The sequence below is a fragment of the Lipotes vexillifer genome, unplaced genomic scaffold (assembly GCF_000442215.2).
Source record: "Lipotes vexillifer unplaced genomic scaffold, Lipotes_vexillifer_v1.1 scaffold147, whole genome shotgun sequence".
In the NCBI taxonomy this organism is placed as follows: domain Eukaryota; kingdom Metazoa; phylum Chordata; class Mammalia; order Artiodactyla; family Lipotidae; genus Lipotes; species Lipotes vexillifer.
In genome coordinates, this window is record NW_006778796.1 from 3,066,515 (window position 1) to 3,080,215 (window position 13,701).

General features: G+C 40.0%; 1 protein-coding gene across 1 annotated transcript in view; it reads left to right on the top strand.

Moving 5' to 3' along the window:
- The window catches only part of TFAP2D (transcription factor AP-2 delta), a 56,321-nt gene that overhangs the window by 12,299 nt on the left and 30,321 nt on the right, over window positions 1–13,701 (top strand). Inside the window, exons 4-5 of the mRNA XM_007451918.1 lie at window positions 4,612–4,777; window positions 4,955–5,073. Of these exons, the coding sequence (XP_007451980.1) occupies window positions 4,612–4,777; window positions 4,955–5,073 (285 nt within the window). The remainder of the gene's footprint in view (window positions 1–4,611; window positions 4,778–4,954; window positions 5,074–13,701) is intronic.

A 13,701-nucleotide genomic window follows, 5' to 3' on the forward strand; every position in this document is an offset into this window, starting at 1 on the left:
CTCCCCCACATCGTCCCCAGCACGCCAAGGCGGGTGCAGCCCCATCCCCGTGCTTTTTTGGCCTCACGGGATCTGACAAAGTCTGGCCGCTGGAGGATCTGCATCTCTGTATTTTGTGCTGGTTTTGTTCCCCACACAGGCTTTGGTTGACTTTTCACTGTAGTTGTGGCAAAGTTATCCCTTTTATGGTAGCCACGTCCTAACAAGTGACCTTGAGTAGATGATTTCTTATGCTGTTACTATAGCTACCCATCTGAGTTTGCAGCATCACTGGAGGTAGGAAGCTCTATCTCCAAATGTCGATTTTTAAAATAGTAAATCCCACGGAAGTATTGCGTCTGTGCACTATGAATGGAAAAGGGATGTACTCTAGAGAAGTTCGGCATGAGGACCCTAGCTATGGCACCAGAGACACCCCTAACTGGAGTGCTGGGTCTAGAATGAATATTGCATAATTTCAATAAGAGCTGACATGCAACACAGGCACCAAGAGGAACTTCAGCTAGTGACACTGGGGAGGAACACTCTAGATGGCTTGACGTAGTTGACCCTTTCATGACTTTCCTTCTCTGAAATCTCATCATTGCCATCTGTAGTCTGGAGCCCCTTAGAGATGTCCCACCTTCATTCCAAATGCAAAACTCTGGTTATGTTGACCTATTACTCTTTTCTTTCTCCTTAAAAAATAAACCACTGGGAAGAAAGATCTCAGGTTCCCCACATGCTGCTGTAAACTCTACAAGTTGCCAAATCTTTAACCAGGACAAGAGAGTTCCCCAAGGCTGCAGCAATGCCAAGTATCAAAGTAACAGAAATTCCCTTTAAAGATGCTGTGACATAAAAAATAAAAGACTCTAGAGTTGATGGCTAATCCTGAATACAAAGAAATCCTCCAGGCAATTTGTGTGTGCATAAAGCATATTCTTAATATGCAGCCTGTGTGACTTACCTAATAAATGCTCATTTGAACATAAGCCAGAAGGCTAACCTGGATGCAGGAGAGAAGACCCAGGGCCCAGAGAGTTCTCTCTTGGCTAGCTGGCAGACTCAGTGACTTCCCTGAGAGCTTTCAGCACAGGGGGTTCACTTTGCCCAAAGGGGGCAGTTTTCCAGTTGGAGAAAAAGCCCAATATAACTCCTTCTTTTACAAAAATTATAATCTTCTGCAACGCCCTAAATTTGATTTTTAACCTACCACAGAGTAACAGAGATAGGAAAGTTCTAAAACTGTGCCCTTTCCTTTCCTGGAAAACAACACGTACACTGATAATAAACTTGAGACCGGTTGGGTGAGATTCTTGCGTTCTCCACTGTGTGTGTACTGGCTAGCATGCAAGAGAGGAAGATTTATGTAAGAATATAAATTTGCTGATGATTCATAGTGACCATAGTTGAAAGCCCATTTTCAGGAGAAAATGTGTGAATTTTGAGTAAAAACATTATTATTTATTTCCTTTCTTTTTTTTTTTTTTTTTTGGCTGTGCGTGCGGCTTGTAGGAACTTAGTTCCCTGACCAGGAGTTGAAGCCAGGCCCCCAGCAGTGGAAACTCAGAGTCCTAACCACTGGACCACCAGGGAACTCCCTTATTTTCTTAATATTTTTGCTTCAGATGACCTCACTATTGCCTAAGCTAACAGGGTCATGATTCTTACAACACAACAATAAAACCCAGATTCACTGATATCTAGCTTACTTTCCTGTTCATCTCAACTTTTGACAGGTCACTTGCGTTTACTTTTAAAATACATTTTGCATCTAGAGGTAAAAAGTGAGAGTATCAGTGAAAGTATAGTGGTAGTTTCTAGACCAGAAATCTGCAGAAATTATTATTATTTGTTTAAAAATTCTCTCTGAGAATGTGAGTGGGGAAGCACAGTTGAATTTGTTTTTCCAGCTCCTGAGGCAGGCATTTGTATGTTTTTTCACTATGCTGGCCACAAGTTTAACTGCCAAGAAGAACATTTCAATTCGATCATTGAGACTATGACCTTTCAGGCTTCAAACTGAGGGCAGGTTTCCAGACACTAGCATTGGGAATTTAGCCAAGTGTACAGGACTCGTCTTCCAGCCTGTAGAGAGCTGGCTGCTTGGATGTTCTCAATATCCGGTTTTGCGTTTTGGAGTAGGGGGCATTCAGGGTGATCTGCAGCCTCGGAATGCTTAGGGAGAAAGACCCGGGTCCTAGCACTTTCAGGGGAATCTTGGATAACTGTAGGACAGCAGGAGGAATTCCAGAAAGCACAGGGGTAGAAACACTTTAAGAGTGGGGCAAAGTTAGCCTGTTCTCTGCACCCAGGTCCAGGGTCCCTTTGCCCTTTTAAATATCCTCCCAGATTCCTTAGCCCTCGTGCCTAGAAAACCCACCTGAATCTGAATGCCACAGACCTGATGGACATAACATTCCATGTGAGCTGCTCAGTCAAGGAAGGGAAGGCAGGTGGTGAGTCCTACACCAGTGCTTCTCAAAGCGTAATGAGCAAAACTACAAACAGAACTACCATACGACCCAGCAATCCCACTACTGGGCATATACCCTGAGAAAACCATAATTCAAAAAGAGTCATGTACGAAAATGTTCATTGCCGCTCTATTTACAATAGCCCGGAGATGGAAACAACCTAAGTGTCCATCATCGGATGAATGGATAAAGAAGATGTGGCACACATATACAATGGAATATTACTCAGCCATAAAAAGAAACGAAATTGAGCTATTTGTAATGAGGTGGATAGACCTAGAGTCTGTCATACAGAGTGAAGTAAGTCAGAAAGAGAAAGACAAATACCGTATGCTAACACATATATATGGAATTTAAGAAAAAAACATGTTATGAAGAACCTAGGGGTAAAACAGGAATAAAGACACAGACCTACTGGAGAACAGACTTGAGGATATGGGGAGGGGGAAGGGTGAGGTGTGATAGGGCGAGAGAGAGACATGGACATATATATACTAACAAACGTAAGGTAGATAGCCAGTGGGAAGCAGCCGCATGGCACAGGGAAACCGGCTCGGTTCTTTGTGGCTGTCTGGAGGGGTGGGATAGGGAGGGTGGGAGGGAGGGAGACAAAGAGGGAAGAGATATGGGAACATATGTATATATATAACTGATTCATTTTGTTGTAAAGCAGAAACTAACACACCATTGTAAAGTAATTATACTCCAAAAAAGATGTTAAAAACAACAACAAAAAAAAAAACGTAATGAGCACATGAATCACCTGAGGGACTCGTTCAAATGCAGATTCTGACTCAGAAGGTCTGCGGTTGGGCCTGAGATTCTGCATTTCTAACAAGCTGCCAAGGAGATGCCAATGCTGCCAGTTGAGAACTACCCTTTGAGTAAAAATATTGGACAACACTCTCCTGCCCATTTTTCTTCCTCCACCTACTTTTTTCTCATTTCCCTCATAGAACTTGACTGTTTTCTGGAGATGGGTCTTAAGATTACCCATAACTGAAGAAATACAATGTATGCTTGGAAAAGCAACCTTTGAATTTGAACTTGCCACTGAACCTCCAAAGCCCTGCCCTCAGATTATTCAGTGCACAGGGAGGAGCCTTGGATCCTGAGGCTGTACAGCCACTGCATTAGCAGCGTGGACGCTGGCTCAGGATTTCTGCGTTAAGGGAGGATCCGGCAGTAGGAAACCCTCCCCACTGATGATCGCTTTGGGTCCTCAAGTCTATTCAGCTGCCTGAGGTTAGGGGATGTTCTCTCTTATTCCTGGAGGAGAGAAAAGCTCCAGGGGGCTTTCTGGACCTTGGAGACAGAAGGCTTCTGCTCCAGGAGCCCCAGCAGGGTGAAATTGCTTTAGTGATTTTGCTAACAGCAGTTAACTTTGCTTTGTTCTCTACTAGTAATAACGATAACAAATACAGTAATACTATTGGCCATTAACATTTAATGTGTTACTGTTACTATGTTCTAAGTCTGGTGCTGTGTTTGATTGTGTGTGCTGATCCTGACGGCTGACATATGTAGAGAAATTTGACCAATTATTCACTCACATGGGTTGGGAGTTTCTGGCAATGGGCACATGATTTTTAGTGGTACCTGGGGATTGAATGACTCTGGTGCCTATAGTTGTTAGATGATCGAGGGGAGAGAGATGGCACTTCTCAAACATTTTAGAAAAGAGCTTCAAAACTTTTGTCTATATAGTAAGTCATGGATTAAAAAACAAATCTATCCATTTTGTATATGCGTGCACATACAAAAACACACACACAGAGCCATGGATATATAATACCTACCCTTTGTGGGTATTTACCTAATTGAAGTGTTTCTTGATATGGATGATGTCAAAATTAACTTTGGTGGGCCAGCCAACACTCCATAGGATGCTAATTTTGGCTAAAATATTTTAATTTTTATACCCTCACAAGCATTTTCTGTGTGATATTTGAAAGACAAACCTTGAGTGTTATTTGAAAGGACATCTTCAGAGCAGCTTTCTGAGATGATCCAGGTGATATATGTATAAGGAAAATTGTGCCATGTGTTTCCAAATCCTATGTAGTGTTGTGATAGTAAGTTTATCACATGTGTTTTACGTTGTTATCTGCTCACACAGTCACTAATATATAATACACTTTTTCCTCCAAAGGTGGCACCTGCGTGGTCAACCCCACAGACTTGTTTTGCTCTGTCCCTGGTCGTTTGTCCCTTCTCAGTTCTACTTCCAAATACAAGGTGACCATTGCTGAGGTGAAGAGACGCCTCTCACCACCTGAATGCCTCAATGCTTCACTCTTGGGAGGCATTTTGAGAAGGTAAGAAAAAGGTGTTTTCTGGCACTGCGGTCTTCTAACAGTACTGGTACCACACTCCCCAACCCTCAGCCCTTACGTTTTCTGTCCCATGTTGAATACCCCATGTGGTCAAGTCGTCTCATCATTCTACTCAGAATGTCAACCTTCAAAACCTAGCTTTTGTTTGTTTTCGGACAGAGCAAAATCCAAGAATGGGGGTCGCTGCCTGAGGGAGAAACTGGATAGGCTTGGCCTGAACTTGCCAGCCGGAAGACGGAAAGCAGCCAACGTTACCCTCCTCACTTCCTTAGTTGAAGGTATGACTTTTTAGCTCCGCAAGGTAATGATGGAAGGTTAGCAATTTGTTGAAATTCAGGTTTGTTTGATTATGCTGTTTCATTTTTGTCTATACTGTTATGATAGTTACAGGTGAATCTCCCAACTAATCATGATAATGAAGATTAAATTAGACTTAATATAAGGCTTAGATATTGATTCATAAACTATCATCTGATTTACTAATCTTGGCAGTAATAGGAAAGAAGATAACAATAGAAGATTTAGGTACTTAGACAAGTATTCCCCACATAACAGCAACAAAAAAACTCTGCAATTGTCATTTTTATTATTGTTTATTTTAGCGTTCAGATAAATCTGGTTTAACTCATTGTTATTCAGTGCAACATGATCTACAGGATAAATAATAATCCTTTAGAGAGAGTTCACAGGAGTCAAGGCATGGCACCAAGCCTGAGAGCACGTTGTATTAATCCAATAGACATCTCGTAAAGTACAGTGAAGTTCCACGGCTTTATGTGTGGGTAAGCTGACTCACAGAAAGGTTGAGGTTAGCCAGTGGGGTAGACGCAGACGTGGAAACATAATCCCAGAAGTTTTTGTTTTAGTTTTCCAATTTACCTTTTCCCTGTGTTTCTTCTGTAAGAACTAAACTTTACATATTCTCATTCAGTCTTCTAAGAAGAGGTATTATTGGAGACCTTTTAAACTTTGTGGAGGAGCTTTTGAATTCAAAGGAGAGTTCTTCCATAACCTAGAATGCTATTGTTTTACATATGAACGAAGAAGCCTTTTTGCCAAGCCTTATCTGAACACACCTATGACACTTTTCTTGCATTGGTTTCTCACTTGACCATAAGACACTGTAGGAAGTAAAAGGTAAGTGAAACATACAAACAAACATCTTGCCTTTTTTCAGATTAGCAACACACACTATTTACTGAACAACTCTGTGAAGTAATGTGTTCTTGACCTTGGTCTTGGCAAAATTGCTTTGGTGATTTTGGTATTTTTTTTAAAAAAATATTTACTTATTTATTTATTTAGGCTGCACCAGGTCTTAGTTGTGACACATGGGATCTTTAGTTGCGGCATGTATGTGGGACCTAGTTCCCTGACCAGGGATCAAACCCGGGCCCTCTGCATTGGGAGTGTAGAGTCTTACCCACTGGGCCACCAGGGAAGTCCCTGATTTTTCTATTAACAGGTATCTTTGCTTTACTCCCTAATTGTAATAATGGTAACAACCACAATAATATTATTGGTCATGAACATTTAACAAGTGTTAACTGTTACTATGTTATATATCTTGTGCTGTTTGCCTGTGTGTACTAATACTAAGAGCTGGCATATGGTAAAGGGAGTTGACCCATAATAATCCATGGGGGTTGGGTGTACTAAAGGAAGAGCAAAGTAGAAAAAAATGACTAATGGATTGATTCTAAAGAGAGACAGATTCCTGCTTAATTTAAGTGAAAACATCATGAAAATTATAGCTATCTAACAAAAGAACAAAATATGTTCAAAATGTAAGAGTGGATTCAAGAATCATATGAATCGTAGAACATGATTAGTTCTCAAACCCAATTCCACAGTAAAATCATGGGCCTGGGCCCCATTACCAAACCACTTGAAATGCAATCTCCGGGGGTATGGCGCAGGTATCTACATTTTTAAAAACACCCCCTGATGTATAATGAGATTTAAGGATCAGTGACTTAAATGTTCCTTGAGATACTTTTCATGTAACTGGTGTGAAAAGTAAAGGCCCTAAGAGAGACCTTTATCCAAGGTGTCTGTGAATGTCTATCCAGTAAAACTTGAAGAACCCTAAAAGGGTATATTCAAAATTCTTCTTAGTGATTTTTATGTTAGGCCAAAACACCAGAGCACCCTGTGTGGGAATCACTGATGGATGCTCACAGAAAGGATACAGGTTAAAACGTGAAATCCTAGGACAATCTCGTGGTCTTGCCATCTACTCTTCCAGCAAAACTCTCCTATCACAAAAGTGCTTGGCTTGTGTTCACCTCTGCTCACAGAGGTGTCACATCAGCCTTGGCTGATGGAACTTAAGATTTTATCCTTCTCAGATACATCTCACTTTAACTGGATGCTTTTGAAATCCCCCAAATATTCATGGTGTAGAGAAATAAATATTTTATTGTTGAATTCCAGGCATTCTGATGGAACTGAGGAAATGAGATTTAGGGGCAAAGGGACCTTTTGCATTCCTCAACTCCCCACATGTTACATTATGACCCTCAAATGTGTGCATTCTCTCTCTCTCACACATATACACACACACGCATGCGTCTGAAGTTTCACTACTATGTACTATGTTCTATGGTATTTTTATTCTATTCCATATTTTTGTATTATTTTAAAATGCTGATTGTAAACCCACTACTTTTAAATGCTGAGTGTAAGCCCACTAAATTTATTTCAAGACTCATTGTTGAGTCATGGGTCATGACCCATGGTTTAAAAAACTACAAGTGGTCTTAGGACAAGAGGAGAACCTAATATGTGTGACCTTCGTCCTCTTTGTGCTAACATGGATTTGATTCCGTTATTTCAAGTTTGTTTTGCTTATACCATTTTAGCTGGTAAATTAAAACTTTACCATGGTTACTGGTTGGTATTCATAGACCTTGAATCGACCGTGTCTTTGGTAATATTTTTGCCCCTCAGTCGAACATTTTTGCGGGAGCCAGTGACATTTTAGATTAGTTTTTTCCAGAAATTCTAAAATGAGATTTCCAATTGTCAAAAATGGTCCATCAGCTTTCTTATAAACCTAAGGTTCTGTAGGAAAGAATACTAATTTTTTTCATCATTTAGAAACTTTTTATCTTCCTGATGGCCCAAGACATTGCTGGGGTTCAGTCCAGCAATGATTCAGTCCTTCCCCATTTTGGTACAGCACTTGAGAACAAGATAATTCTGACTGGCTTTATTCCTCCTCGACCACACCTGGAAATAAATCTCCTTAAGGTCGACCTTCTGCGACTTTTTAGTACTTTTCTCGGCCCCTTTGTGGGGATGCTTTGAATACAGCCTTGCCACTGATGCTCTTTTGATAAAAATCCCAAAGAAAGAGTAGTGTATGGGGACCCTGCTAGACTCTCCATGCAGACATGATTTACCCTTTGTCAAGATTCAATCAGTGAACAGTAAGGTACCTTATAACAGGGAAAGAAATTAGCAAATGAAGGTGTGGTTTTCAAAAACTACCCTTGTCACTAACCTCACAGTGGTTTCATCGTGATATTCCTAGGTTTCCACATTTGCCTTGGGTTTTCAATCATTTTGTTTTTAATTATTTTATAATCATTTCCCCCTGTATTTCTTTTAAAAGGAGTCACTCTACTAATAGTGCCATTCTAGCATCGTTGTCAAATCAACATATTAGAGTCATTATTTTAGGGACTATTTTAGGAATTTATGAGAGGGCTATTTCATGCAAATTTATAATATTTAAATTATGCACAACATTTCTGTTACAAACAGCATTGCGCCTAATAATCAGTGGGATGAAGAACTCAAGACTGACTAACTTTTTTCACCAGATAAAGTTGTTTGAAAAGTGAACATTTTAGTAAGGCGCATATTTAGAGTGGTGATTATTTTTGGTCCACATAGCACAGATATATTTGACCTACAATGAGATATGAGTATTTGAATTCAGAGTCCACTGAATGTAATACTAGATCATATTCCTTTTTTACCCGTATGTCTTCATTTAATGGGGTTTAGATATATAACTAATGGTTGGCACAACTTCTTGTACCCACTGTATCATAAGCCTGGAGTTCTTTTTATTTTCCATTGTTAATCACATTGCTGTGACTTCTCCTTTGTCCACTCTGGTATCTATAACATTAGAGAGTTGTCATTTTCTGGAAAATTCAGGGGATTAGAATTGCTTAACCCGATTCGCTGATCTTCCTGAGATCTTGGGATAATCCCAGACTCTTCCAGAGTGGGAGAAATTCTATATCTGGAAAACACTCAAAGAGTTTGGCCAATATTGTTGTTTTAGTTCTGATACTCTTGCTATATATTTATTATTTATGAATCACCAATTAGCTGCTTCCTCTATATTTTATTCCAGAACAATCTTTGAAGCGTTGGTGGTTGTTAAAACAAGTATAAGGGGTCAAGTATGGCAGGAATGAGGAGTCATTCCTGTCTATCACTCCCACCTCACTTGAGGTTTTCCAAGATGGCCAAAGTTACGGAGTGCTGCTGGAGGGAAGTTTTGTTCACTTGAGTGGGGTGCTTTCCTGGGACAGTTCTGTTCAATTTGCAAAGGCTCATAGAGCATTCTCAGGCAACACCAGGAGTTCCAAAAGCATAGTTAACTCCTTAAACATAAATGCCTTGGCTTTCAGTTTGTCATGACCAGATATCAAATTCTGTTTATATATATATTTAAAAAACAGTATGGGGCAGTGAAGGGTATAAATATGCATCAGCAAAAGAAAGGGGACCATTTACACATATTGTGTGTGGTATCTATTCGCTCTTTTCAAATCTAAACCTTTTGTCCCTTTTGCCTCCTTCTTTAGTTTTCCCTCCCCCCTTCCTTCCTTCCTTCCTTCCTTCCTTCCTTCCTTCCTTCCTTCCTCCCTCCCTCCCTCTCTCTCTCTCTTTCCTTCTTTCTTTCTTTCTTTTCTTTCTCTCCTTCCTTCCTTCCTTCTTTCTTTCCTTTCTTTTTAAAGTAAGCTCCCAGCCCCTGTCCTGCACATCTCACCTCATCCCTTGGCCTAGTACCTCCACCTCTGCCCCCAGTAATAACACTTTTGACATTTGGCTGACTTTGGGCAGGTTGCTTAACCTGACTGAGCTTCATTTTCCTAATTTACAGATAAGGATCATACTGTCTGTGATGTTTAGGGTAATGCTAGCTGTTATAACAGTTAATTTCCAAATTTTCAGTGGCTTAACACAATAGAAACTTATTTCTCACTCTTCACAGATGACGTGGGTGTTTCTCCCCCGGGCCCTTCCTTCCTCTTAGTCTCATTCAGGGACCAGAGTACTTCCACCTCTAGCTATGCCCTCCTCTAGGTCCTGGGAGCCCTATGCATTCAGCTCACAGTAAGGAAAGACATGATGGTGAAAGGACACAGCTTCCAACCCACTTGGCCAGGAATTGGCCCACGTTGCTACCGTATACATTCCATGACAACTAGTCCCATGGCTATGCCTAATTCCAGAGGCATGAGATATACCAGAAAATGTAGTGTCTAGCTGGGCAGAATCTTCTCAGCAGCAACTCTATAGTATAAAAGAAAGGACAAATCTTGGACGGTCCAGCTCCCATTTCTGCCACATCTGCCTTGTGTGTCTTTTGTAGAATTAAATACATTCGCTACATTAAACACTTGACACCGTGGGGCAAAGAGGCACTTAATAAAAATTAGTACCTGTTCTCTTGTGTCTTTCTCCCTAAACAATAGTGTTACTTAACAGCAGAATTTACTCAGGATCATAAAACTTTAACCCTGGAGGGAAATGGAAGATTGAGTAGTCTAAGGCAGTGGGACATAGCACACATGGTTAAAGAGTATGCTTCTGGAACCAAATAACCTTGTTTGAACCCACTTCTACCACTTACTAGCTGTGTGCTATAGGGAAAGACTCACAACTTCTCTGAGCATCAGTGTCCTTACCTATAAAGGGGTGTTAATAATAGTACCCTAGGGAAAGACTCACAACCTCTCTGAGCATCAGTGTCCTTACCTATAAAGGGGTGTTAATAATAGTACCCTCCTCATAAGGTTGTTGTCGGAGTGAAATCAGAATGTTTATAAAGCAGTTCACAGGGTGCCCAGCAAAAAGTTGGTGTCGATCAATTTTAGTTATCTTTATTCTTAAATGAGAAAACTAAGGTACAGTGAGATTAACCATTTTGCACAGGATCACGGGAGCAGCAAGGAGGGGAACCCAGGTCTTCTGGTTTTGCAACATCACCATGTGTTTTCCACTCGGATTTATGTTAGTGTCATGGATTCTGAAGAGTTGCATTGCTGAACTACTGAATTTAACTATATATTTATAGTTAGAGTTACAACAGTTATAACAATATAACAAGGAATAGAAAGAAGTTATCAATTCCTGAGCCTGTTTTTCACCATGGATTGGACATCCGTGCTGCTAGGAATCCTGGGCAAGCTTGTGGGGCTTTTTTGCATCTAATAGTACAAGCTGTTTTTAACATCCTGATGCACCATCTGCTGCCACTTAATCCCCCAAAGTTAGGATGACATTAAATCTTGGTTCTTTCTGTTTTTCTGGAATAATTATCAGTAGTGTCTCTTGTACTTTCAAAAGGGTGCCAATCTAGTTAGTTAGTTAGGAGACTATCCTACAAAACCTTTTCCTTCCACTTCAGCCAAATCAACCTAAGGTAGGAGACAGGAATGCAATCACTTGGTGCTATTTCCCCTTTGTCTTTAATCCTGAGCCTATATGATTGCATTTCCGAGAAACCAGGGAAAAGAACGATCAACTTGACAATGAACGCTTTCCTATAAACGAGATATTAGGGAGCAAGTTTTCTTCGTACGATTAGTCCATGGCTTTTTAATTTAGGAAGAGGTATTGTTCACTACTTGAGGCTTGTAGGATTCAAACGCCAAAATCCTTTTGCCAAGTATCAGTGATAATACACACACAGGGCACACTCAGCATTATTTGCTCTTCTCACGGAATTTAGGACAAAGGTGCTATTCCCCTTGTCTTCACACAGGTACCAGAGTGGGTTTCTCTGGGTGTGTGGAGCTTAGGGCTAATCTCTGAGGACGCACAGCATGGCTGTAGGTCTGAAAGGACCATCATCCCAACATAACTCCTTCACCAGCCATTCCAGACATCACATTTCCACCTAAGTCCCTCCTCTGGGATAAAGGTTTCCAGCTTTCTTCTAAAACTATATGTGATATTAAAAGGGTAATACAATGACCCCTTGTTATACTGTTATAATAGTTCTAACTGGTGCTCACTTTAGTCACACGATGACCTGGAAGAGCCTAATCACTAGGGGACCCTGGTGTCCCCTTTTGCACACAAACACTCTAGCATTGACAATGTCTTCTTGGGCACAGCTTTGCATTTCAGAACTGCCAGTGGAATTGGACTCAGTAAGTAAATGCTAGTGCAGTCTGTGTTAGTCAGTCATTTTAAGGTCTTTCTTGGAAAATGGCTTTTTTTTTTTCAGACTTGTAGGTATTATCTGTAAATTTCTTATTCTAAGACATGGAATGGTTTCTCTCGAGAGACCCTGCTTTGATAATTGATCATTAGGTAACAATTCTATATTGTTGTGTAATATCTGAGAACTCATGTCTATCAGAATTTTCAATAATTGATCTCAGTATCTTACAATATTATGGATAAATAGACACCATCTCAGAGGAATCTTCTTAAATCATTCACTTACTTCCTAATAGTGCTCCCCTGACCTGTATCTTATGGTTTCATTCATTTTCAGGGAGAAACGTGTTTACATGTAGAGGGTAGAGGAAATAGGCTATTGCACATATGCCCTTGTGTCTGACTGTGCTTGTGGTGTGCTTGGATTCCTACTCCTATTCTGGCACAAAAAAAACAAATGTATCCAAGCCTGTTGGGCTCAGTCCTGCCTTTGCCCCTTTGGTCCAGCATGCTACTCACTCCTGCAAATCACGAAGCTTCCTCAGAAGCACGTCTCTGCATTACTTTCCTAGGTATTTTCTTTTTTCTACTCCTCTCTCTTTCAAAGTTCATGCCAACTAATGCGCTTTTCAAAACTCAGTTTCTGCTTTTCTCCATTGTTTACATTTGTCAAAATTCGTAGGTGTTCTAATAAAACTGTAGATTGTAATTATTCCTAATGATGTCTAACTCCTACTGAATAGTAATGAAAGTTTTGGAATTGCTTCGGTTTTAATTTATAGCAAGTATTTGAGTTTAGATGAAATCTTTCTAAGAACTGAGTCAGAGAGTAGTTTTGCTTTTTAATTAATATAATTTTAAGTAGGTAATTCGTTAGATGGTAAAAATTCAAAAGTTACAAAGGATATATAGTGAAATGTCTCCTTTTCACTCTATTCCCCATTTAGATCCCCTCCTGGAAGAAACAAATGTTACTGGTTTCTCTATTTCCTTCCAAGGATATTATATATGTGTATGCATAGTTTTGGTTTTTATTTTAAAAATTATAGCATTCTATACACACTGTTCTACACATTTTTTCACACATTATCTTAGTTTTATTTTCAGTTTTTACAAGTTGTTCATTCTTTTAAACATGCACAGTATTCCGTTGTTTGAGTGCATCATAATTTATTTAACCAGTGACCTACTAAATATCATATAGGTGCTTTTAATCTTTGGCTATTACTAATAATGCTACAATAAGCAACCTCACACTTATATAAATAATTCTTCAGATATGCAAGTATATCTATTCAATAAATTCCTAAGAATGAGTTGCAGGGTCAAAAGATATTTACATTTGTAATTTTAAAAGATTATTGGAAGATTGCTCTTTACAGTGGTTGTAAATTTATAATTCTATCAGTGATGGGGGTAAGAAGCATTGATATGGGGCTTCCCTGGTGGCGCGGTGGTTGCGAGTCCGCCTGCCGATGCAGCGG